At 37.4% G+C, this 25,510-nt stretch overlaps 1 protein-coding gene across 3 annotated transcripts; it reads right to left on the reverse strand.

The window, feature by feature from the left end:
• Positions 1 to 212: 212 nt before the first annotated feature.
• Positions 213 to 25,244, reverse strand: LOC114250151 (uncharacterized). Of its 3 annotated transcripts, none has more exons than XM_089734701.1 (5): positions 25,226 to 25,244; positions 13,736 to 13,841; positions 12,020 to 12,205; positions 10,428 to 10,581; positions 213 to 2,087 (listed from the first exon to the last, which is right to left on the reverse strand). In XM_089734701.1, exons 2-5 carry the CDS (start codon positions 13,814 to 13,816, stop codon positions 1,990 to 1,992), a joined length of 519 nt encoding a protein of 172 aa, XP_089590827.1. In that variant the 5' UTR covers positions 13,817 to 13,841; positions 25,226 to 25,244; the 3' UTR covers positions 213 to 1,989. The 3 variants fall into 3 exon arrangements, with proteins under 3 accessions (XP_089590827.1, XP_089590826.1, XP_028039704.2); XM_089734700.1 differs by lacking the exon at positions 25,226 to 25,244 and adding an exon at positions 25,167 to 25,209; XM_028183903.2 differs by lacking the exon at positions 25,226 to 25,244 and adding an exon at positions 22,646 to 23,079.
• Between the last annotated feature and the right edge of the window lie 266 nt (positions 25,245 to 25,510).

The raw sequence follows: 25,510 nt of genomic DNA on the forward strand, positions 1-25,510 counted from the left end.
GAATACTGTGATAGTAATGTTTTAACTTATAATTGCAATTAATTATAGTCGAATCTCGACTACTGCGGGGCCACTAGTATATATTAATATGTTAATAAAATGACATTTGGAATAAATTCCAATTGCGCGTTATCTATATTTGGCTCCTTTGGTTGACAAGGTTGCCGACCACCGAACCAGGCTAATCGTATCAAAACACAAAAACACAATCAGGATATCACCATAGATTTACTTACACGTAAACGGGAAGGCCGTCAAATATTCGAATAGTCAACAATTGACGAAGACCTTAATGTTTAGAATGTTTCATTTAAATCTTTTATTTCTACATTTTGTAATGTGAAGTGTGACAACCCTGTCAGTACTCTCACTACGGAGCTAGCGCGATCTGTTCTTAGTTCTCCTATACGATCAATTTAATGAGCCTTTCCCAAAGTGGCCGATAACGCCCCCTTGTAGCCGATGCAGGCCTAAAGGTGGGCGGTAACAGACCCAGGAAAAAAAATGGGGGCGTTGTGTAGACTTGGGAAACGATTTGTAATGTCGTCTAGGAGAACTCTGAGGTTGGCTTCACACGGTATTGCCCTGCATATTTTCTTTGTATTCGATATTTTAACGTAAAATCACCCGGGTGTTCGTGCGGTAGATTTTCATTCGTGTAAAAACTTTACTGGTGGTACGACCTCTTGTGAGTCCACACGGGTAGGTACCACCGCCCCACCTATTTCTGCCGTGAAGCAGTAATGCGTTTCGGTTCGAAGGGCGGGGCAGCCGTCGTAACTATACTTGAGACCTTAGAGCTTATATCTCAAGGTGGGTGGCGCATTTAGGTTGTAGATATCTATGGGTTCCGGTAACCATTTAACACCGGGTGGGCTGTGACCTTGTCCAACCATCAAAGCAATAAATAAAAAAAAGAACGTGTGAACGAGACAGAGCTATACTATGTGCCACTGTAACGTTGTAAGTTCATTCGATTTGCATGACAAGTCCGTTGAGTATTCATTTAAACACATAAGCGGCGTACGATTTTTTGTAGTACAAACAGCACGCGAATGATTCTATGTACAATGTGTGTGCCACTAATCATTCGTTAAGACGTATACTGCAGATAAACATGCAGAACAATTCCGTGTGAGCCGCTATAGTGGTATTTAAGTAGGTGAAAAAATGGGGGCGCTAAAACGTAGTAGACAAAATAAGTTTGAGAACCGCTGAATTAAATCAAAAAGCTGCCGTCTATTATAAATGTAATGTATTTCAAAATTTTGACTTAAGCATTTACTCTTCTATCACGCGTTCCATAGGCGGACTGCTACACATGTCTCTACATACTACTTTAGCCTGAGCACGCCACTGACAATATTTTACTTCTAGCTGCTGTTGAGTTGTTAGGTCTCCTTCGAAGGCGCTCGGGCAGTTGTTAGCAAAACCCCACCCTTCCTGGCTGAGCCTTTGCTCGTCCACCTGTCCTGGTGAAACTAGAGAGATCTCCGGGACACCAGTAACCATTCAATCATAATCTATATCTATACTAATATATAAATCTACAGTAGTTTTTACGGATGTTCCGTTATAACTACTGAACCGTGCATCCGATTGACTTGAAACTCGGTATCCATGTAGAAAATACATGTACTTAATGGATAGACTAATATTTATTAATGTTAATTTTATATACCCAGCGAAGCGGACGGGTACAGCTAGTATATATATATTCGACGTTCACACAAAAGTATAAATGCCGACAATTGCTTTTTGTATTATACAAGTACTTCATTTGCACACTTTAAGTACGTATCTTTCAAAGAATCAAATATCAAAAATAATAATCCTAATTTTTTTTTTCAGAAATCATTTCTGCTTAATGGCAACACTGTATTTGTAACTGGTACGAAGTTAAATACTCGAAAAATATAACTTCCGCTTTTTTTTCTTGTTTTTTTTTTCAATATTTTCTTTCATAAAACTGTCGAACGTCACATGTGTTTACATAAAATCGACCTTGTTCGGATTGCTCATCTCCTGGGAGCTCTGCAGCAGAAGACTGTAGCTGTACACCGCGAGAACGCAATAAGCGATCACACCTGAAATAAAACAAAACTTCCAACAATATTTCCTTTTAACAAACATACTTACGTTACCCGTGCTTGTTTTGAAAACAAATGACGATTTGACAAATCAGTTCAGAGGTCAGAGGTCCTTAATGTTTACGACTGGTTATTTATCACATTATATCAAATGTATATATCGTCTTCTCGCATTAAAACTATACTAGAGGTCCCGCAGTAGTCGAAATTCGACTATAAATAATTGGAATTGTAAGTTTGTACACTATTATGATTGTATTTTTAAACGGTTTTATTTAGCTCGACCCGTACGGAATTTGTTTTTTATTTATTTGGGTCAAAATTAGAAATTGAAATTTAAGCACCTTCCCGTTGTCAGATTGATCTGAAATTTGGTACACACATGTAATTTAGATGACAATATAATATAATAAAATCAATAACATTATAAATCTAAGATGGCCGCCGATACAAAATGGCGGATTACATATTTTACTTTAACCCCCTTAATATGGGTATCAAATGAAAGGGCTACACTAGTAAAACACGATGATTATGTCAAAATTTAAAATTCAAGATGGACGCCGTTCCAATATGGCGGACTAGGTACATATTTTTCCACAACCACCACAATATGGGTATCAAATAATAGGACTACACTAGCAGAATACTGTCATTATGTCAAAATTTCAAACTCAAGATGGACGCTGTTACAAAATGGCGTATTAGGTGGGGGCATGATTAGTCGTGTCGAGAACAGATTGAACAGATTGCGTCCAAGATTGTGTGACGTTAGAGAGGCAGATAAAAAAAATTAGGTAATTAGATACCTCGTTAGTAAGCGGTAGCTATACCACCCAAGTTAAATGGATGAGGGAGCGATGCGCGCAGATAACCGGACGGGACTTCGTGCAGTTCGTGCACACGCACATCAACGCCCTCCCATCCCGCATTCGCGGATCGAGAGGGCGTAGAGGTGGGAGTGAGTCGGCGTTGACCTGCCGTGCTGGTTGCAGGGTCAGGGAGACGACGGCTCACATCCTACAGCAGTGTCACAGAACACACGGCGGCCGGATTCTACGACATAACAAGATTGTCTCTTTCGTGGCGAAAGCTATGGAAGAGAACAAGTGGACGGTTGAGTTGGAGCCTAGGCTACGAGCATCGGTGGGTCTCCGTAAGCCAGATATTATCGCCTCCAGGGATGGTGTCGGAATGATCGTGGACGTGCAGGTCGTCTCGGGCCAGCGGTCGCTTGATGAGCTCCACCGTGAGAAACGTAATAAATACGGGAATCACGGGGAGCTGGTTGAGTTGGTCGCAGGTAGACTAGGACTTCCGAAAGCTGAGCGCGTGCGAGCCACTTCGTGCACGATATCTTGGAGGGGAGTATGGAGCCTGGCTTCTTTTAACGAGTTGAGGACCATAATCGGGCTTCGGGAACCGACACTGCAGACTGTTACAATCTTAGTGTTGAGAGGATCGCATATGAACTGGACCAGGTTCAATCAGATGACGTCCGTCATGGGGGGCGGCGTTGGTTGAGCTTCGCACAGTAGTCCAGCGGAGAGGGTGTAGATCAGGCCCGTCTGTTTCTCCCCCGGAGCCCGCTCCCTGGGCTTCCCTCATTATTTAACATCAGAAACAGACATTAAACATCTACTGATCCAATTTCGCCGGCGTACGGCCACGATCGGGAGGGTGGGAATCTCGGGGGTCTTCCGATCCAATCCATTATGATTACGACCACAGTCACTAAAGACGATGGCATGATGATCCGGCGATGAAAATAATAGGTTAAAACGTGCCGAGGACTGTATGGCATTAGGGTGGATAAAAATGTAATGTCGTAACCGCTTCCCCCTCAAGATTGGGCGCATCTTGTTGTATATTAAGCCTTGCCCCTTTACTGGACCTCTGGGGGGGTCGACCGTCAAAATTCCCCTTAATCGTGGGAACAACATGGTAACAATAAATAAAAAAGCAAACAAAAATAAAAACGAAACTGCTACACAACGAAAAAGAACGAAGAGAACAAGAAACGAAGAGAACGGTTAGCAACAGAAACACCTGAGCAACATGATACCAGGTTAATGGCACAACGTGAGAGACAAAGGCAGCTGGTAGAGTCAGAAACACCTGAGCGTCATGAGTGCAGGCTAGCATCACAACGTGACAGACGAAGAGAGCTAATAGCATCAGAAACACCCGAGCGTCATGAGTCCAGGCTAGCATCACAACGTGGCAGACAAAGAGAGTTGTTAGCATCAGAAACATCTGAGCGTCATGAGTCTAGGCTAGCATCACAACGTGACAGACGAAGAGAGCTTATAGCGTCAGAAACACTTGAGCGTCATGACTCCAGGCTAAGATTACAACGTAACAGACAAAGAGAGCTATTAGCGTCAGAAACATCTGAGCAACACGAGGCCAGGCTAACAGGACGGCGTGAGAGACGAAAGGAGTTAGAAGCTTCAGAAACACGCCCACACAGAGCAACGCCACGACAGGTGAAATAACCAACGTGAGCGTGCACAGCAACGCAGAGCTGAAAATCATGTACAAGCGTTTGAAAATGCTATTAACACATCGTGTATACACGTTTGTGACATTTGCACGAAGCATTGTTATCCTAACCAAATTCATACTGTACGTTACAACACAGCTGCATTAGGATATCTACCTGCAGAACTGTCTTCAAAAACAACATTACTTTTATGTTTGCGCTGCCAAACACATGTGACCAGTAATAAAACAATAACACAATCAAAGGCGTATTGGAATAATCTGGATCCAGGTTCAATACCAGATGAGATTCAAACGCTGACGCAAGCAGAGCAGCGCTTGCTGTGTAGAATCATCCCGTTTGTTAAAATCGTAAAATTTACTGGGCTATACGGGCAGTACGGTTTCCGCGGACAAGCAGTGTTGTTGCCCAAGATATCTTTGAGGTCAGTGAAAGATTATCTAATATGCTTCCAAGATCTTCCAGCCAGGTGGGTATCGTTGTAGTTACAGAACGTTTGGAGAATTTGAACATCACAAGAGAATTCACAATATCTCGCGAAAAAGTCTACAGCGCTTTAAGATGGTTAACTAGAAATAACCCGCTTTATAGAGATGTACGCATTGACGAAAATGTCCAGATTAGTGAACAAGAATTAATACGACTTAGTGTGCCAGATATACCTGAAAACGGTGAACCTGAAAGAATTGAAATTCCAAATGTATTCATTAGTATTAATGACGTTGCTAGAATTATTCGGGCTTCATGGCATCAAGGTGACCACAGCGTTTTCACTTCGGGATTTGCCGGCGTGCAATGTAACGGCATGCACGTTATTTACCCTAAAGCCATACAGTTTCCAGCAAAATTCAATTATGGTACGGCTGAAAGAAGGACGTTGCCCTTAGTTTTGTCATGGGCATTCACCGTCCATAAAATTCAGGGCAGCACCGTCGACCATGCAGTAGTATATTTGGGCTCAAAATTGTTTGAGGAAGGACAAGCATACGTGGCTCTAAGTCGAGTCAAGTCTCTGGAAGGGCTATGAATTGAGGAATTAGATTGTACTAAATTATCAGGTAAGAAACCATGTAATAATGATGCACTGAATGAATTAAATAGAATGAGGAATATTTGGTAGACAATTTCACTAAATACTAAAAACAAGAAAATAAAAATCGGTAAAAAAACTTTTAAGTTAAACGGTTTTATGTGCACTGAAAACTACAAAATAAATAAATAGTTACTTACCTATCAACCTACGTAAGTGATCTCGGTCATTAATATCTCTGATGGTAGTGGTTGTTATAACATGAACCATGTCAGCGGCCGAAAGGCAGTTCATGAAAGAACACTAACACCAGGGTTTGCTTGGTAGGTAAACTAAGCAGCCCACACTATAACAAGTAGGTATTTAGACCTTCTAGTTCAGAAATATTTTAGTACTAGGCAGAATAGCTTTTAGGCATATTAGACTAAAATAAAAACGTGGGGCCCATTATTATTTCTATATTACTTTCTACTATACTAAGTGTGGATTGTATCGACTTATTATAATCGTCATCATCATCATCCTAGCGGTTTATCCCGGTCGCATCCGAAACCTCATAGCTCCGGAGTCCAGGGTCCGCTGAATCGACTTACTATAATCGTAATTGGAGGTTTTGACCATCAATAACCAGCCGTGGCGGCTTCACCAGCGAGCGCCGAGCTCATGATCTACCAAAGTATAAGATATGCTCTGCCATAGGTATGATTTCAGAGGGGCCCCACGTTTTTATTTTATTCTAATATGCCTAAAAGCTATTCTGCCTAGTACTAAAATATTTCTGAACTAGAAGGTCTAAATACCTACTTGTTATAGTGTGGGCTGCTTAGTTTACCTACCAAGCAAACCCTGGTGTTAGTGTTCTTTCATGAACTGCCTTTCGGCCGCTGACATGGTTCATGTTATAACAACCACTACCATCAGAGATATTAATGACCGAGATCACTTACGTAGGTTGATAGGTAAGTAACTATTTATTTATTTTGTAGTTTTCAGTGCACATAAAACCGTTTAACTTAAAAGTTTTTTTACCGATTTTTATATACTTCTATAATCACAAATTTCGCCAATACTACACTATAAAAAATATTAACAAAGACAAACAATATTTAATCTATTCTCAATTTGACAACAGACGTCAAGAACAAAAGTTTGACAATAAATAATATGCATGCATGTGTGCATCAAATACATGGTATGTAGTGTGTGTAATGTTTTCTTTGTTGATTTAATGAATCTTTTATGCATTATTTAAAAAAAATATTATCATTGTGCACTTCTTCTCTATATTCTCTATAAGTGTGGGAAATTTCATACTCCTCCGTCCGCGCAATTTTCGTAAAAAGGGATACAAAGTCTTTGCTTCACGTATTAATATATAGATAATCTCAAAACTTACTAATTTTACAGGAAAGTGTTTTAAAGGTTTAACATGTGATATTTTTAATATTAATCATCTTTGCAAAATTTTTTTTTACCAGTTACATTATCTGTCTCTTAAAGTAAGATAAAATTATGTATTAATTTTGTTAATATTAATCAAAACATAGGTAAACTAAAAAAAAACTAAACTACGCTCTTTTGACAGTATTTATGAGAAAAATACTTTTGGTGGTAGGACCTCTTGGGAGTCCGCACGGGTAGGTACCACCACCCCGCCTATTTCCGCCGTGAAGCAGTAATGCGTTTCGGTTCGAAGGGTGGGGTAGCCGTTGTAACTATACTGAGACCTTAGAACTTATATCTCGAGGTGGGTGGCGCATTTACGTTGTAGATGTCTATGGGCTCCAGTAACCACTTAACATCAGGTGGGCTGTGAGCTCGTCCATCCAACCAAGCAATAAAAAAAAAAAAAAAAAACTGGTGATACCAAATGATTCCGCATCTTAACTGAATTTCGATTATTTTAGGAAATGTGTACACTTTTAACGCGAAAAGACGATATGAGCTCGGCTCCTTACAGCTACGTGTTTCTTACTGTCCAACCAATGTCGACGAATTTTCTACCCAACTGAGCTATATCAAAAAATTTGCTATCAATTTCTAATTAATATAATACCCGTTTTGCATTAAGCGTTGCCAATTATCATTAAATTCACGTGGTCAAGTAGGGTCAACGTGGTCAGGAGGGGGGCAAAGTCATTTCCGTATTGCACATAACTAACTTAATAACATTATCTAGAAAATTATAAAGCTGAAGGGTTTGTTTGTTTGAACGCGCTAATCTCAGGAACGACTGGTCCGATTTGAAAAATTCTTTCAGTGTTAGATAAGTCATTTATTGAGGAAGGCTATAGGCTATATAACATCACGGTAAACCTAATACAAGTGGAGCACCAATAAATAATGTTTCAAAATAGGTGTTTAAATAGCTCCTTAACATTCTATAATTCAAAAATATTTTCACTTTCTACGTGAATGAAGTGGGAGTGAAATTTAGCGTTATGCCAAAGTAACTATTCCACGCGGACGGAGTCGCGGGCAAATGCTAATATTTTAAATAAAACACAACCTAACTACCTAGTCAGGTCATAAATTCTGTCACATGTTTAATGTAAAATAATTGAAACAAGTTTATTCATTATGTAACCATTCATATACCAAAATGAACTTAACAAAACATAGATTCTTATGACACTAAAGTTTATTCAAAATGACCTCCGTGATTTTGTATACAGGCCTTCAATCTGCGCGGCCAGTCGTCTATCGCAGCACGAACGAGGTCCATGTCAATATCGGCAGCTGCCTTAATCAAGGATGTCTTGAGTGACTCCAAATTGGGATGAGGCTTTGAGCACGCCTTTTCCTCCAAGTGTTGCCATATCTTGTAATCTAACGGATTCAAATCGGGACTGGAGGAGGGCCAGTCTTCGTGCTGGATGAAGTCGATTTCATGCGCCGCCAGCCAGTCTTGTGTGCTCTTCGCTCTATGAGCTGGCGCCGAATCTTGTTGGAATACCCAGTGCCTGTTATTGAACATGGTATGAGAATCAGGTTCCACAAGGTTCGTCAGGACTGTATTTTGATACACAACTGCATTCGTTTTTACACCTTTCTCACAAAAATGTACCTCTGTTAAGCCCCAATAAGAAACTCCCAACCATACCATGAGCGAGGATGGAAAATGACCTCGTTGGACTCGCGGAATACGGTTGCCCCCTTCTTCACTACTGTGTGCGTACACCTTATCATTTTGTTTGTTGTAGCTCTCTTCTACGGTAAAAAATTTTTCATCCGAAAAAAGAATTCCCCGATTTTTTTTTCCCGCGTACCGCTTCAACAAAGCGCGGCATCTCTTCAGTCTCAGGTATTTTAGACGAGCATTCAAACGATGTCCTGTTTTTCTTCGATATGCCCGAAGCCCTAAGTCTTCATTTAACACCCTTTTCACCGTGGTTCCGCTTAACCCCATCTGAAGGGCCAACAGTTTCTGCTTACGTTTGGGTTTTCTTTGAATTCGCGCCTGCACAGCTTTTATCACTGCTGGAGTCCTAACAGACCGAGGGCGACCACTTGTTGACCTGTCATCTACACTAGAGTCTTCATTGTATCGTTTGATGGTACGATAAACGAATCTTTTGGTTATATTCAAATGTTAAAAATTTGAATTGGCGCGTAACCGCAACGATGCAACGCAATAACTGCAACACGGTCTTCTTTAAGCGTCCACTCCATATTTAAAAACGAGTAAAATTTTAAAAGTATACATTTTTATTTTCATGAACAATTCCAAATTCGAATTCAATAAACTTTTTTGTGGCCAGCATTCTAAAAGAAAAGTTTTTACTGTGTGACAATACTTATGACCTGACTAGGTATAAATATACATCTTGTTTAAGAATCACTCGGACAATATTGATAAAGAGTTTATTTATTTAGCCATCCTCTACCAACTCAATATTATAAAATTCAGTTGTGGAGAGTATTAAGCGGTAGGCAGCGGCTTGGTTCTGCCCCTGGTATTGCTGAAGTCTACGGGCGATGGTAACCACACACAATCAGTTGGGCCGTATGCTCGTCTGCCTACAAGGGCAATTAAAAAAAAGCACAGTTAGCTTCTCCGGAAGACGGTGGGGCCACGAAACCATTACATCCAGCAGGAGGCCCAATAACCCTGAGTTTTTTATTTATTGCTTTGATAGGTGGACGAGCTCAGAGCCCACCTGATGTTAAGTGGTTACTGGAGCCCATAGACATCTACAAAGTAAATGCGCCACCCACCTTGAGATATAAGTTCTAAGATCTCAGTACAGTTACAACGGCTGCCCCCACCCTTCAAACCGAAACGCATTTACTGCTTCACGGCAGAAATAGGCGGGGTGGTGGTACCTACCCGTGCGGGCTCACAAGAGGTCCTAGCACCAGTAACAAAGTTTCCAGACTGGGTCAAAATATAGCTAGGGCTTTGTTGTCATGATCTAAATTCTGACCTGACTCGTCTGAGACTATTGAATTTGTCACGTTTAAAGCAAAACAAAAACTATTAATTCTATTGTATAAGTGGTTCTTATCAGGTTTTTCTATTTTATCAAATCTCCGATATGCCACTATCATTAATAGATACCGAAAAAAAAAAAACTATAATATGATAATAAATAACACACTGAAATGGCGTGTTGTGAAATTCCCAAAACATCGAAAACCGAACCAGAATGAGGGTAGATAGATTTATTCGCTCCTAAAATCCTACCCACAGTTTTCAGTCTACTCATAATACCTAAAAACCCTAAGTAATAAAACCCATTAAATAAATAGTATACATAATTGAAAACCAAGAAAATATCACACAATAATAACAACTCACCAAAGGCTAAAACCGCTTCCAGAAACGCCACGAATATTTCAGATCCGGATCCGGAGAATCCGCACAGCACCATGGTTAAGATAATGAACAACAGCGCGCACACGAACAAGATTAACATTGTGTACACCCACACTTTGAGACCGGTTATGTTGCGCTGAAATTTACGGCAAATTTACACGTTATTTTGCGACCCTGCCTTTTGAGTGAGGTACTTCTATCAAAACGGTCACCGTCCCCGCCGAACCCGTCGCTTGCGACGAAGGGTTCGCCGAGTAAATTAACCCATAGACACAGCCCACTGAGTTTCTCGCCGAATCTTCTCGGTGGGTCGCGTTACCGATCCGGTAGTAGATTCTGCGAAGCACTGCTCTTGCTAGGGTCAGTGTTAGCAACACTCCCGGTTTGAGTCCCGAGAGCTCTCAAGGCTATCAGCATAGGTAGGAAAAAAAAGCGCCTCTAAATCAAGATGACTTAGGCTCTATTGAGACTCTTATTCGGTTAACCGTGACGTCATAGTGAAACCAATATCCGCTCCCACTTTCTGGAGATATTGAATGTTACGACCAGACTACTAAGCATTTTTGTATAAAAAGCAAAATTGGTTTTGGTCTTTTTAGATACTACATCGACGATATGCTATTTATGTAGGTCAACGTTTGTTATGTTGTCTATATTGAGACATACTGTCACAGTTACCTTGCAATGGAAGGAATAGCTGCTTCGTGGATAAAACAAACAGATGGTACCGACTAGAGCGATTCTCGAAAAACCGAATATTATTAGTTTTATCAAAATCCGTCTTGTATTTTCTTTCAGCGCTATTTCATATTCCATTTTCACGCGATAAATACACCTTCTATTCGCTACTTTGGTCGAACAGATAGCTTATGTTGAACAAACATATGGTAAATATTGTAGTACCTAAAGATTTTATTTTTTATATTTTTAGATTTAACATAAATTTTATCGATGCCTGCTCTTACGCACCCTTCGCTATTATCCGCTCATATGTCCCGTCACGGATCACCTGACATGGATTTTATACTACAACGCCTTATCAACTACCACTTGACATGGGCCCATTGTTCCCCCGCCATCTATTTTATTGAAACTTGCCTGTCTCCGTTTGTCTAAGGTCTACTTGTTTTTAACTATCTTCCTTCTCTGTAAAATTATCTAACTACTTAAGCCAAAAACAGTAAACAGGTATGCTGCTGTGTTTAGAAGTAAGTTTAACATCTTCCATCTTGTTATCCTTTGAAATTCTGGCTTAGTTCATGTAATTGCCTGTTTTTATTTTGCCATCAAAAAGTAACGAGGTATAAATAATACTATTAGTACTGTGTCGGTGTCTAAATTAAGAAAGAACCAGTGTTTCTGTGAAAATTAAAAATGTTTCACAGAATATATTTTCTGTCTGACATTTCGAAATTAACATTCACTTCACTGAATCTTTGGCTGGCAAGATGGCGACTACTACTAGGCAGTACTGTGTTCTTTTTTGGTAGAATTTCATTACTAAATCAAATTCCTAGCGGCCAGTAAAACGATCTCTCTACAATTTAGGATGATAATTTAATTTAAGAATTTACCTTGAAGATTGAAAACATCAAAATGACAGCCAGCACCAGATGTATCAAGGAGGCAGCGACTCCGGCAACCGTGACCTTATACCAGGTCGAGTACACGTGGTCTTCGGCGTCTTCGATGGTACCCATCAGAGCACGGGCGTCCTCGGCACATATCGAACACACGATCACCAGTGCCAATGATAACAGCTGGAAGATTATTGATGTCTTATTATTATTTATTACTAGTTGACCCGGCAGACTTCGTAGTGCCTCAATCGATAAATAAAAGACCAAAACTTTTGTATAAAATAAACTTAAAACATACAAAAGGAATCCTTCCGACGGGGGACACATCAAAGGAAAAACAAAATTTATATTTTTATTTAATTCCGAACATTTTCATATTTATCTACCTTTTAAACCTTCTCTGGACTTCCACAAATAATTCAAGACCAAAATTAGCCAAATCGGTCCAGCCGTTCTCGAGTTTTAGCGTGACTAACGAACAACAATTCATTTTTATATATATATAGATGTACAATTCTCGATTTTTTTATGAATTTCGGTAAATACTGAAAACCACGGGCCCAAGCCAAGTGGTGTTAGTTCATTTTCAGTTTTAATTTCGTCTGATGTTTCGTCCTGCAAAAAATTCTGAACAATCCGGCACGTATTTAAAATTGTGGCTTTTTTCATGGTAAAAAATATGTTTTTGGGTAAATCTAATAGCTTGATGGAATGTTACTTTGGTATGACTCCAGTACTGGAAAGCACCAGCGGCACAATATAAGCTTTATTCATTTTTATTATTATTATTCCAGCCTATTCTAGTAATCTCGACGGGTCATACTAGATTCAACGGGCGAGTAGGTGAGCTCACGGGGCTCTAACCTGTGGATTATTGATGTCCATAAAGTCTATTGTTACACGGTAATAATTTACTGAATGTTTTCCCTACGAAATGACCTCATTCAAAGTCGAGTCCGTAGAGATAGCCACACGACAATCATGGTGCACTTTCGAATTTTCAAGTTGAAATGTTCAAAGGTGTGATGCAGACAGTGCAGTCGGAAAAGCGTGGGTATTCGTTACTCATAAGCAATCCTTCCTACAAAATCATTTACGTTAGCCTCGTAAAAATACATGGTGTTTTTTTTTAAATCAAAATCTAAGCGCTGACCGATTTTTCGAAAATCCTTCAAAGAATCCTTAATCCTTATATTTTTATTCGAAGAATGAAAATTTCCTTAATATTTTCTCAACGTATAGTTTATTAGAGCAACACCCTATTAGTTTGTGATTAATTTCCATATTTATTTTAATACTGTAATTAATTTTGAAGTCGTCGTGGCCTGCGGAATAAGACTCGGACGTCTTATTCCGCATTCGTATTTAGCGATGCAACTGTGCCGGTGTTCGAATCCCAAAGGCAGGTACCAATTTTTCTGATCAAATACGTACTTAACGAATGTTCACGAATGACTTCCAAGGTGAAGGAATAAAATCATGTACTAAAAATCCTCAAAACTTATAATGAGCCTGCAACCCCTGAAAACTGAGACTTAGAACCCACGTTTCAAAGTGGGTGGCCGAATTTACGTTGCTGATGTCCATGGGCTCCGGTGACCACTAAACACCAGATGGGCAATGTGAGCCAATCCGTCTTAGTAATGTAAAAAACACACACACACAAAATGGCCGAATAAAATATATAAGCACCTAGTTGTGTAAACTCACCAATTGTAATGAACCAATTAGTTTTGAACCAGTCTCGAGTCCCCAGCAGCAACAAAACGAAGTCACGTGAGGTGGACTCATTTTGTTCAAGTTTTTAAAGACGCTTCTGAAATTGATATTAATTTAAATAAATGACGTATGTACATCTGTTTACACTGAAGATTATACATTCAAATTGGTCATTTTACGAACATATTTTTCGCGCCTTGATAATGGTAACAGGGAAAATGTCGGTTATGCTGTTATTTAAAATAACCTATCGGCTTCAGAGAATTTCGTAAGTTTTCCTCTCGGACCATTAAGGAAATTCTTAATGGAACGTTAAATATTTTAAATAGCAATGTAGTGATGTGAAAAATTACCAACCAATTATATTTCAGACAACAACGTTCGTACGCTATTCAAATTTGAATATGAAACATTCTCGCCAAAGAGTATTGTTGCGACAAAACTTCTAAATATAAAAAACTTAGCTTAATATATTTATCTATACTAATATATAAATCTACAATGGTTTTTACGGATGTTCCGTTATAACTACTGAACCGTGTATCCGATTGAATTGAAACTTGGTATTCATGTAGAAAATATATGTAATTAATGGATAGGCTAATATTTATATGAGTGTTGGAGTCCCTAATAATAATGACAATAAATAATAATGTTAATTTTAAATCTCCAGCGAAGCGGGCGAGTACGGCTAGTCGTGTAAAGTTTTTGTTTTTAATAATTTAAAACTCCGATTGAATTTTGGTCGTTCGAAGGAGTTTGAACACCGTTGTTATTCACTTTTCAATAATATCAAGCTTTCATTGTTTGTTTACCAGTGTTCTAATTCTTTCATGCAGATTTTAAATTCAAATCTATCTATTCGATCCGTAAAAAAACTAATATACGTATGGTATTATGCCATAGTGACAAAAACACTTTTAGAAGTATGTAGGTATAACCTTTGTAGTGTTTTTTTCCCTGGTCGTAAAACGTACTGAAATATGAAGATAGTGGTGTTATTGAAAATTTGAAACATCTCCAACTTTATGTTCGCTATGAAAACAGTTTTTTATGTTGATGATGATGAATTGATGAGTTTGTATTAATCTCCATAATTCGTGATGTTGGCACCGCGCTCGGTAAAAATGAACGGTAATTAAAAAAAATCGTTTTTTATTAGTCTGTGCAAATAATTGGTAAATGGTGCCTTCTTGGAAAAGATAAAGCAAATATGCATATTGTTTATTTTCTATAGCAAATATGTAAATACAAAATATTGTATACATATCACATTAGTTTCAAAGCGTTCAATTTGACTTACGGGTCTGTTTGGTACCTGATAGGTTTAGTGTCTTTGGGAAGTGACGACAAAGGAAAGATCTTCCGCTGAGCAGGTGAAATAGCACAGTAAACCGACGGTCCGAATGTTATTGTTCGGAACTCGTAAATATAAGAGCATTTCTCAAAATAATTGCACCACCAATAGAATAATGTCCTAAAATAAAAATGTTAAACTAAAGTATTTTTTGTTTTCATTTGTAGATAGGTGTCTAAAGATTTTGAATATGAGGTTTGTTATGAGGTTTATTATGTAATAAAGGAGAGAAATGTGTAGAAATATACCAAGGGCGGAGAAGTATTCTTATTTTGTTACCGTCTATTAATTACGTTAATTAAAACACCAAATCAATTACGTCAATTTTTATGCATTTCAATAGGGTGACATAACCATCATTTTACGTATCTATAAAAAACTATTAACATTTACAGCAAAATGTTACTTAAATAAGTTGTAATATATCCTTTACGTGACCATTTGCCCACAACTTTGTTTTAAAATCACAGTAAAAAAGTTTTGATGTTGTTTTATTTTTAAATACGATCACAAATGAAATGACAATACACTTCTTTTGCTTTTTTCATAAAAATTGCAGGTTTTAAGATAAAAATAAAAAAATTTGAAAAGAAATACGTGTCCGCTGTTATGGGACAGTAACAAAAATGGAATACTGGTAACAAACTAGGATTTTATAAGGCTAGTTTTCGAAGTAGTTCAAATTATAATAAACTTTGACCTGTGTAAAAAATAATTATAATTATATTTATATATGTAGATTATAGTATGAACTGCTGTCAAAGGACATTTAAACATTTTTCGTTTAAAAATACCCTATCCAAATATTTAGGAACATTTACGAGTAGGTAACAAAAATATCGTTTCAGTTCTTTTTTAATCATAATGAAAAGGAGGCCTACCGGTTTCTAATGCAGTAAAAACATTTAATAGCAATAATCACATTCATCAGCTGGATAGTGATCGTATAAATCATAATCACATCTTTGGCACCAGAAAAATGGACAACGTAATAATATTTTTATTTCTTCAGCGTTCATACTTGATACAAAATGCAGCGGATTGTTAGACGAATCTGGAATAACATATCGGTGCCTTGATAAAATGTGTCGAAGAAAAAGGCCATGATAGGCCAAGGTGTAAACACAGGCACGCCACTTTTGTCTTTGTTTTTTTTTTTCGTCTTCTGACATCTCATTTACTGATTTATATAAATATTTCGATTTTATCCTTTCTATGTTTCGTATTCGCTGCTCCTCCATCTTTTCTGGATTTTCTTTAAGTCCGCGGTAGCGCCTCATTTTTTCAGCAGAGGTTAGAGGCATTTTTATTGAGAGCTGTAAAAAAATTAAGCGTAACCATGCTCAAGCAGTTGATGGTCTTTTTGATCAATCCTAATTGTTGTTTAATCCAAAACCGGTGTAGGTACAAACAATATGCATATCATTGTATTTTTAATCAACAGCAATAGTGTTAGTGTAAAAGAACCCTTTTTTATGTTACCCAGAACAACAGATATTTTGAAATTTAGCCCACCACATCAGAAGGAATATCATGCAGTAGTTCTCTCTTTACCATGATCGCACTTTTAGATTAAAACAAGCAGATATTTAAAAGCGGCATTTGTTTTTAAATAAACTAATAAAACTGATAGAAAAATACTAACAAAAAACTCCCAATCTATTTCATAGTACAAATCTGTAATAGTACAACAACAAAACAAAGAAATCGACGCCGTTGTACATAGTTGTAATAATTATTTTATAATTATTTTTAACAGAAAGTTAAATAATATATTATATATACTCAGCCTAATGATTTCCTATTTTGTTACTCTCTTTTCCATTTATACGTTACCACACAGAAGTAACAAAAAAAGAAGTAACAAATCAAGTACATGTTATTTTATTTTTAAACACATGCAACTCACACGATTACTCTTATTTCGATTTGATTAACGAAATCAAGAATGGGAGCTTTAATAGTAAGTTAAGTGAAATAACAATAAAATCTGCACTTACCTATGTTTTTTGAGTAACAAAGGTGGAATTTTTTTCTGACCGCTAGCTTAAATATTCACTTTTACCGTTCGTACCGGCACCAGAAAGAACTAGTCGAAATTAAAACAAGACGGATTCCAAGCCGGCTAGTGCTACCATTATTCTAAAATATAATTGCATTAATCGATTCTCATATTTCTTCAAAATTATGGTAACAAAAACTGGAATTTCTAGGTGGAGCTTTTTACGGGACAAGTTAAAATCATTAATTAAAAATTTAATTATAAAGTACTTAATGCTAAAAAGGATGTTTTAGGATGAATTGAGACTTATGGCTATAAATAAATAATATTTTATATTTATGCAATGCCCATGTCCATTCAACTAAAAATCGATGGTTTGGTAAGATATTGAGATTAGGACACTGCACTTTTCATACAACTGGTTGAAGCTGATTTATGATATATATTTTTAATGAAAAAATCTCATTGTATTTATATCGGTTTTTTTCCTTTCTAATAAGTAGAGTAGTTTTACTGCTTACACAATTTATAAAAAGTAGTAATGAACTAATATATTAGCCGGAACGAAATATTAAAAAAATGGGACAGAGGCTAAAGTCTATTGTGCAATAATTTTGAGAAATGCTCATAAGCAAGCTTATCTTGAAAATGTTAGCGAGATTCAGGCATCTGTCAAATATCTTATAAATCATAACTACTACCAAATCTTAAACCTTAAGCAGTAGGTAGTTACATAGTTATACGAACCATTTATAGCAACTGATCTAGTTTGCAAAACGATCCATATAACTTTCGAAAATTAATTAATTCAATCAGATTGACTCAATTTTATTGCATAACAACGACCCCTTCGAACTGGAACGCAAGAGGCGTGGCTCGACTTCGCCCGTGTACGGTAAATACCACTAAGGAAAAATGTCTAAAGTCTGCCCACTGAGTTTCTCGCCGGATCTCCTCAGTGGGTCGCGTTTCCGATCCGGTAGTAGATTCTCCGAAGCACTGCTCTTGCTAGGGTCAGTGTTAGCATCACTCCGGTTTGAGCCCAGTAAGCTCACCTACTAGTTAAGGTTACGCTGAAATAGCCTCTCAAGGCTATCAGGCTAGGTAGGAAAAAAGTCTAAAGTCAGAATTGGATCCGCCTTTCTACGCTGCTCGTACAACATGGATTGAAACGCTATCTATGCATTTGGATCAACGAGACAGACAATGAACGACGAATAAATAATCAGTACATTTCAGTTGTACCATATGGTTAATATCTTTCACATTAGTGAATCTAAGCCTGGCTTCACTATAATATAACTAAAACAATTCGGGCGTAATCTATAGTACGTTTCTGATACTATAAAGCGTTTAAAGTGTCAAACAATAGCCAATTTAGAATTAGAGCTCCTATTGGTTAAAAAAGAAAAGCTAAGGAATTTATTGCCGTAATAAAAATAAAAACACGGGTCTCAATAAAGCGCTACTAAAACTATAATATTTTTCTAAACGAAGCCTCCCGTAGGTTTCTACAAACAGTTTCTTTGCATTCAACAGTCAAATTTGAAAGTAGTTCTACATACTTCGCTTGCGAATTTGTAGGCACGTGTACGTGACATGTAATCTTAAACAGAACGAGAACAGAGTACATTATCTGTTTTCAATTTAACTTGCTGATATTTTTAGTCTTCGAACGAACATTGTATTGAGAATCAAGGTCAAACACAAATCCAGTGCCAATATTTTTTATTCACATTTATCGTACTCATGGCGAGTTTATCTGTAACGTAATTTATCAAGTTTTATTAGAATTAAGCGCAGGCAAAGTGCTAAGACGCCTAAGACGCATCGAATAACAAACACATTTTACGTAAATTGCATTCCCGATCCTGCGGACAGAATGGAAAGCAGTCGACGTCGCCCAAAACACGTCATCTCGGATCCTCCCGATCCACTAACGGTGCTTCTAGGTACTTCAAGCACCGGTCACCGTTCTCGTCGAACCCGTCGCTTGCGACGAAGGGCTCGACGAGTAAATTAACTCTCAGACACAGCCCACTGAGTTTCTCGCCGGATCTTCTCAGTGGGTCGCGTTTCCGATCCGGTGGTAGATTCTGCGAAACACGACTCTTGCTAGGGTTCGTGTTAGCAACGTCATCAGGTTTGAGCCCCGTGAGCTCACCTACAAAAGTTAGGGTTACGCTGATATAGCCTCTCAATGCTATCAGCTTAGGTAGGAAAAATAAAAAAAACGTAAATTGCAAAGTTAATTGTCGGACAGAAACTTATAAAATGTTAGAGTTGGTCAATGGCGGGAACCAGGTTTTTTTTTCGGTTTGCTCCCCTAGGCAGGGAAATGTGTATCTTAAACAGCCAAGTCAGTATTTTGTTGCAAATGGATATGGTTTAAAAAAAAACTATCTTATTGCAACGTTACAAAATTAGTAAAATATTTATTTTTCCAAATAATATATATATGAATACTGAAAATTTTGCCGTACGAATTTTAAAACTGAACATGACGTAATTTTATTAGGACGACCTCGTGCCTACATTAGTCTGCGTTTTCTGTTTATTCGCGGAACACGTGAGCTCGTTATTAAAGTGTTTGAACTGGGCTTAGGATATCTCACATTCCATAGACTCGAGGCAGTAATAAGCCATATGGCACTAACCATTAAGGAAGTAACTGTGAGATAAACTAAGAATTCTCTATTGTTTCATCTTTACAAAACTTCATTATGATATCACTTTTTGCAGGGAGGAATGACATACTTGGTGCCGAATGAAATTTATGCATTCTTTACGTATGTACAAGGATGAACATCAAGAACGGACACGTACAATATTTCTAAATATGTATTCTGAAACATAAGCTATCATTTATCGTAACATAGTATCCTGATGATCGTACAAAAACAAAAGATGTGTTCACTAGTATTCACAATTATCAACGACTTACAAGTTTCTTTTTTTATTGCCTTTCTAGGCAGATGAGCATACGCCCCACCTGACGGTGAGTGTTTACCGCCGCCTATGGACTTCAGCAATGCCAGGGGCAGAGCCAAGCCGCTGCCTACCATTAAGTACTCTCCACAAGCCTCGTTTGAAGACATGTCATAAGGCTCGAGAAACACCGTGGAGGGGAGCTCATTCCAAATCCGGATGGTACGTGGCAAAAAAGATCTTTGGAAATGCACTGTGGATGAACACAGTGGCTTCAGGTAGTATGGATGAACTCTACTACGGTGGCAGGCCGTGCGATGGTAAAAACGAGATGATGGTAAAAACGAGATGATGGGATCATCTCAATCAATTTCTCAGAGCACTCCCCATGGAACATACGGTACAAAACACAGAGAGAACCGAAATCTCTCCGCAGACCCAGAGATTCCAAACAATTCGTGAGAATCGGATTATCGACAATCCGAACGGCCCTCTTCTGTATGGAGTCAAATGGAAGTAGCTGGTATTTGGAAGCCCCGGCCCAGAGGTGTGAGCAGTGCTCCACGTGAGACTGGACTTATGCTTTATAGAGCAAAGGACAAAAAATTAATATGCATAACAGGTATATTAATATAATGATGAAAGTACCTTCAGTATGGTGTATTTAATAACCACTAGGGATTCTAATTAAACTATCTCTCAATGAAATATTTTGAAAAGTTATCAACTCTGGAAATGTTCAGTCCAGTCCAGAACTTTTAATTTATAGTTTGGCACTAAAAATAACTGACGGCAGCCTTAGAACTGGGATATAGTTTATAGGCCTCAACTATCTTACTCAAATTTGTAAAAGCTGGAAAAACCTTCAAACTTAATGTATTAATAATTGTTGTTGGAGTCCTAGGGTACCCCGCTGGTACATAGGGCCCTAACAACTTATCTCCAATTGGCGACGCACCGTGGAGAGTGAAATGAGGACTGGCATGACCTAGAGTGATGCCAAGTAGCAATATACTAATTAAGTGAAAATTAATATATTTTCATTTAATTATGAACTTTTTATACTTCGTATCTCCATCCCGCTATGCGGAGTCAATACAGCATGCCTTCATTTTCCATTCTGACCTTTCATATGTCACCACTGCACTCACATTCTTCTCTCTCTCATATCCTCTTGCACACAGGATGGCCCCTCCTCATATTACTATCTACACTCTGACCTATACTTATTTTATCATAACCAGTGATTTCAATAATTTAGTAACTGCGTTCATCAAAAATAATAAATGGAGTTTAAACCATAAAAATAATATATCATTGATTCATAAAAATTGATGAAAATACTGTTCGAAGTATCAAAAATAACACTAACAGTTGAGTATTTAGATTTCATGGATCCTCTACTGAATACATTTTGGGGGCTATATTAAATGACAATTGTCATTTTCAAATGAGGAGACTATTTAAACATTTCCTCAGCAGCACATAAAGCAAAAATTTTACTGTCTAATTATGACTAAATGTTTTTGTTAAACAATTAATATACTGCACTATATAGACAGTATAGCTCTGCAGCAGTTCATCAATATTTTCAAGGCTAACACTGGACATAAATATGTATTATACCAGACAAGCCACTACCCCTGATTCACAATTAAATAATACAGTTCTGTTACACCAAATCTTATTATTATTGCTGCCGTTGAATATACAGCCCAGGAATTCTAAAAATATTGACAAGTCAGGGACAATTGTATTAGCAATTCCTCCCAAGTGGGGCCCCGTGAGCTCACAACCCAGTCAGTGAGCAATTGGGATGCTCCTTAGGCTAGAAGAACTTAGGTGGGAAAAAAGCTGATGATTTGCTTAAATAAAAATACCATAAGAACATAAGCCGGCATCTTTTAATTTAGTTTCCAGTCTGTTAATAGAAAACAACAACATAATAGTTTTTTTCAGAAAAACCTATTTTTTAAGTTTTTAAAAGAAAGTTTGCACAACAATACACATTGCACCGTGATTGATGAGACTGTAAATGAGAAATTAAAACCTAACCTTTGTTTGATGTACCTTTCAGTAATGTAATCTCTACTGACTCTGAAATAAACTAAATTAATTTAATAATCAGGTAAATTTTAAAATAAATGCAAGTGTTGTGATCACTGAAGGATACATCTCATACTGCTTTAGTTTTAGTTTCTATATGCTACTATATATTACATATGTAGCAGCATAGTCTCATGAAGAAAGATATTATTATGTGTTTAATACTTCAAACCATCCTACTTAATTTAATAGTCATCCGGAACACATTTACACTACAACATTTCCAATTGACTAGGGTCTCTACCATGGGGTCAGCACTTGTCAATGAATCTTAAATAGTAAGTATTAATAAGAAGTCACGGTCATGTAATATCATCATGCATGTAATAGGTATCCTTGTTTTCTTACTTAGTCTTAAGCGTGTGGAAAAACCTTATTTAGTTTATCCTACTGCTAAAGGAAGAAAAGGATAGGGGGAAAACAACAGTTCATTCATGAATTTAGTTTAATTCGTTTTCATTATTAAACGATTTTTTTAATACAAAACTTTTACGAAATACATACTCACAGTATTACAAGGCCAATCGACGCAAATTATTTCGCTATGATATTACACTGAGCCACTGATAAAGCAGTTTAACAGTAAAGAGTATAATGTAAACACTATTTAGTTTAATAGCGTCAACGTTATCCAAAAAAGAATATTAAGTGTATTATTTAAGCAGAAAATTAATCTGATGTTTACGTATGTATCACAGAAATACTACAGTACGTATGTGTGCGTGTTCAGTAAAAACAAATACAATCACTCTACATATCACCATTTATAATATTGGTAATTTTAAATTACTCTATCACTATGCTGTGCGTGTAATGCATAGATTATACACTTAATATATTCGAGATGTATATGGATTCGAGAATATGGTGTAATGTGTACGGTACGCATACGTAATTACATTTACCAAAGTGTATAATCTATGACATTTACGAAGGTACTACGTCAGTGTGACCATCTCTAGGCTATAAATTCTGCCTTACTTTAGTTGAAAACCTGCCAAATCCTGTCAACGTCTGTAGTAAAAAAATGCCTAATTAATGCCAACTTTATTAACCGTTGTAATAAAGCATCGAATATATGTATAAGTATGTCTCTATGACTGATTAAATTGAAATATAAACCGTAAACTCGTGTTTATGAATACTCGTTTCAAGATTATCAACTTTCTAAGCAAAGTTTTAAAGTTGTTAATTGAATGTGATACGAATATAGCACGAGAAGTATGGGGAAATCCCCTACATGCTCACGAAGTATCTTCAGGGTTGTCATTTTTTACATTTTATTGTGTCACCATAAGGAAATTTATTTTCTTTATCCCAATTCCCAATACTGCCAAAAACTGCCAGAAGCTAAGATAAGAGTCCAGTCCTGCCAAAATGGCAGGATCCTGCCACATACATAGGCGGCACTGAAAATTTCGGGAATTAATGAAGTGACACAACATTACTATTTAAAAATGTATTTATTGCTTTTCGAAGTATTCTCTGCGAAATTTGACACATTTTTCCATACGATGGAACAAATCATTGAAGCAACCATTCCATTCGGAAGTTGGGGTCTCCAAAATGGCCTTTTTGTAGGCGTCCACAGCTTCTTCAGGTGATGAAAATCTCTGTCCATGCAATCTATTCTTTATTTTAGGGAAAGTATAGAAATCATTAGGGCTTAGGTCGGGGCTGTACGGCGGATGGTCTAATAATTCTATGTTTTCTTGCTCTAAAAACTCTTTTGTTCTGTGCACGGTGTGAGAACTCGCATTGTCGTGATGGAGGATGATGCGGCGGTTGCAGTTCTCTTTACGGAGTTCAGAAACGACCTGTGGCAAACAAATGCTAGCATACCATTCTGCATTAACCTGTCTTTGTCCCTCAAGAGGAATAGTCGTAACATGGCCGGTTTTGGAGACAAACGTGGCCACCATTTTTTTTGCAACACTCCGTGAACGAACAATTTTTGTTGGCTTTAACTCATTTTTGAACACCCAAACTCGTGACTGGTTTTTTGTTTCGGGTTCGTACGCGTATATCCAGGATTCGTCACCTGATACAATGTTGTATACAGCATTTGAGGATCCTGCGTGGAATCTTCCGAGAGTTCTGACGCACCAAGTAACGCGAGCCGCTTTTTGCTCTTCACAGAGCGAATGCGGTATCCATCGGGAAAACAACTTTTTTACACCTAATTGTTCATGCAAGAGTATTTGTATTTGACTCATGCCAATGTCTAAAGTTGCCTGAATTTCGCGGTATGTCACATGTCGATCTTCCTCAATCAGCTTACGCACAGCATCAACGTTTTCTTGGGTGACTGCAGTTTTTGGACGACCTTGACGGGGATCATCACTGAGCTTGACACGTCCACGTTGAAACTCAGCAAACCAGCTATAAATTGTGGTTTTAGATGGGGCTTCATCAACAAATGCAGAAATCATCCGGTCAACACACTGTTTTTGTGTTAAACCACTTCGAAAGTCATAATAAATCATCGCTCTTGAATTTTCTCGAGTCAATTCCATTTTCTCAACGACTAAACAAGTTTGACAAAACCTCGTGACAAGACCGAGAATCTTTTTTTAAATAAATAAATGGTATTCGATTTTTAAAACCAAGGAGTTTTCAATTAAAAAGATTTTAATATGACAGGAACAGTGGAAATATTCCAATCCCGATACTTTTAGTGCAGCCCTCGTATGGTTACACTGTACTACGTACTGCTACGTAGGTTAATTAATCTAATCTGAATACGCAACTTACCAGGTATCACGTATGTAGTATTTCTAACTAGTCTGTGCAATTCTATTCAAATTATTTCAAATTCAAAGGACATGGGCCACTCCTCATACGTTGCACGGCCCAGTAAACGAAGTACAAGGACAGTAATGAAACTAAGTTTAAATAATAGACTATATATCTCTTTTATTATGAACAAATTAAAATCAATATTGTTCATGGGGATAAAGAGATATTTAAAAAATAAGATAAGATTTTTAGGTTACTTAAATTATATGATTTGCTGTCAATACACTTACACTTTGACATCATCATCACCTTAAATATTATTTATATTACTATACTTTATGACACAGACCTAATTCAATGAACGCCAAGACTTAATTTTATGCTCAACAAAACATAATAAGCAGGTACATATATCGCAACGAAACACTTAATAATATCCACAATGCGCGCGAGTGCGAAAACGACTTATCAAATGTAAAACGTCAATAAACATTAAGCAAGCGTAGTTTTGTTTTTGCTTAAGATCAATAATTATTGACCAATGTAATGGTTTATTCTACGGATTTAATAGTATAAAAATAGATTTTTGCTTAGATATAATGTTTTGTATTCGTTTTAAAATCCATTAATTAAA

Source organism: Bombyx mandarina, chromosome 18 (assembly GCF_030267445.1).
Source record: "Bombyx mandarina strain Sakado chromosome 18, ASM3026744v2".
NCBI classification, from domain to species: Eukaryota; Metazoa; Arthropoda; class Insecta; order Lepidoptera; family Bombycidae; genus Bombyx; species Bombyx mandarina.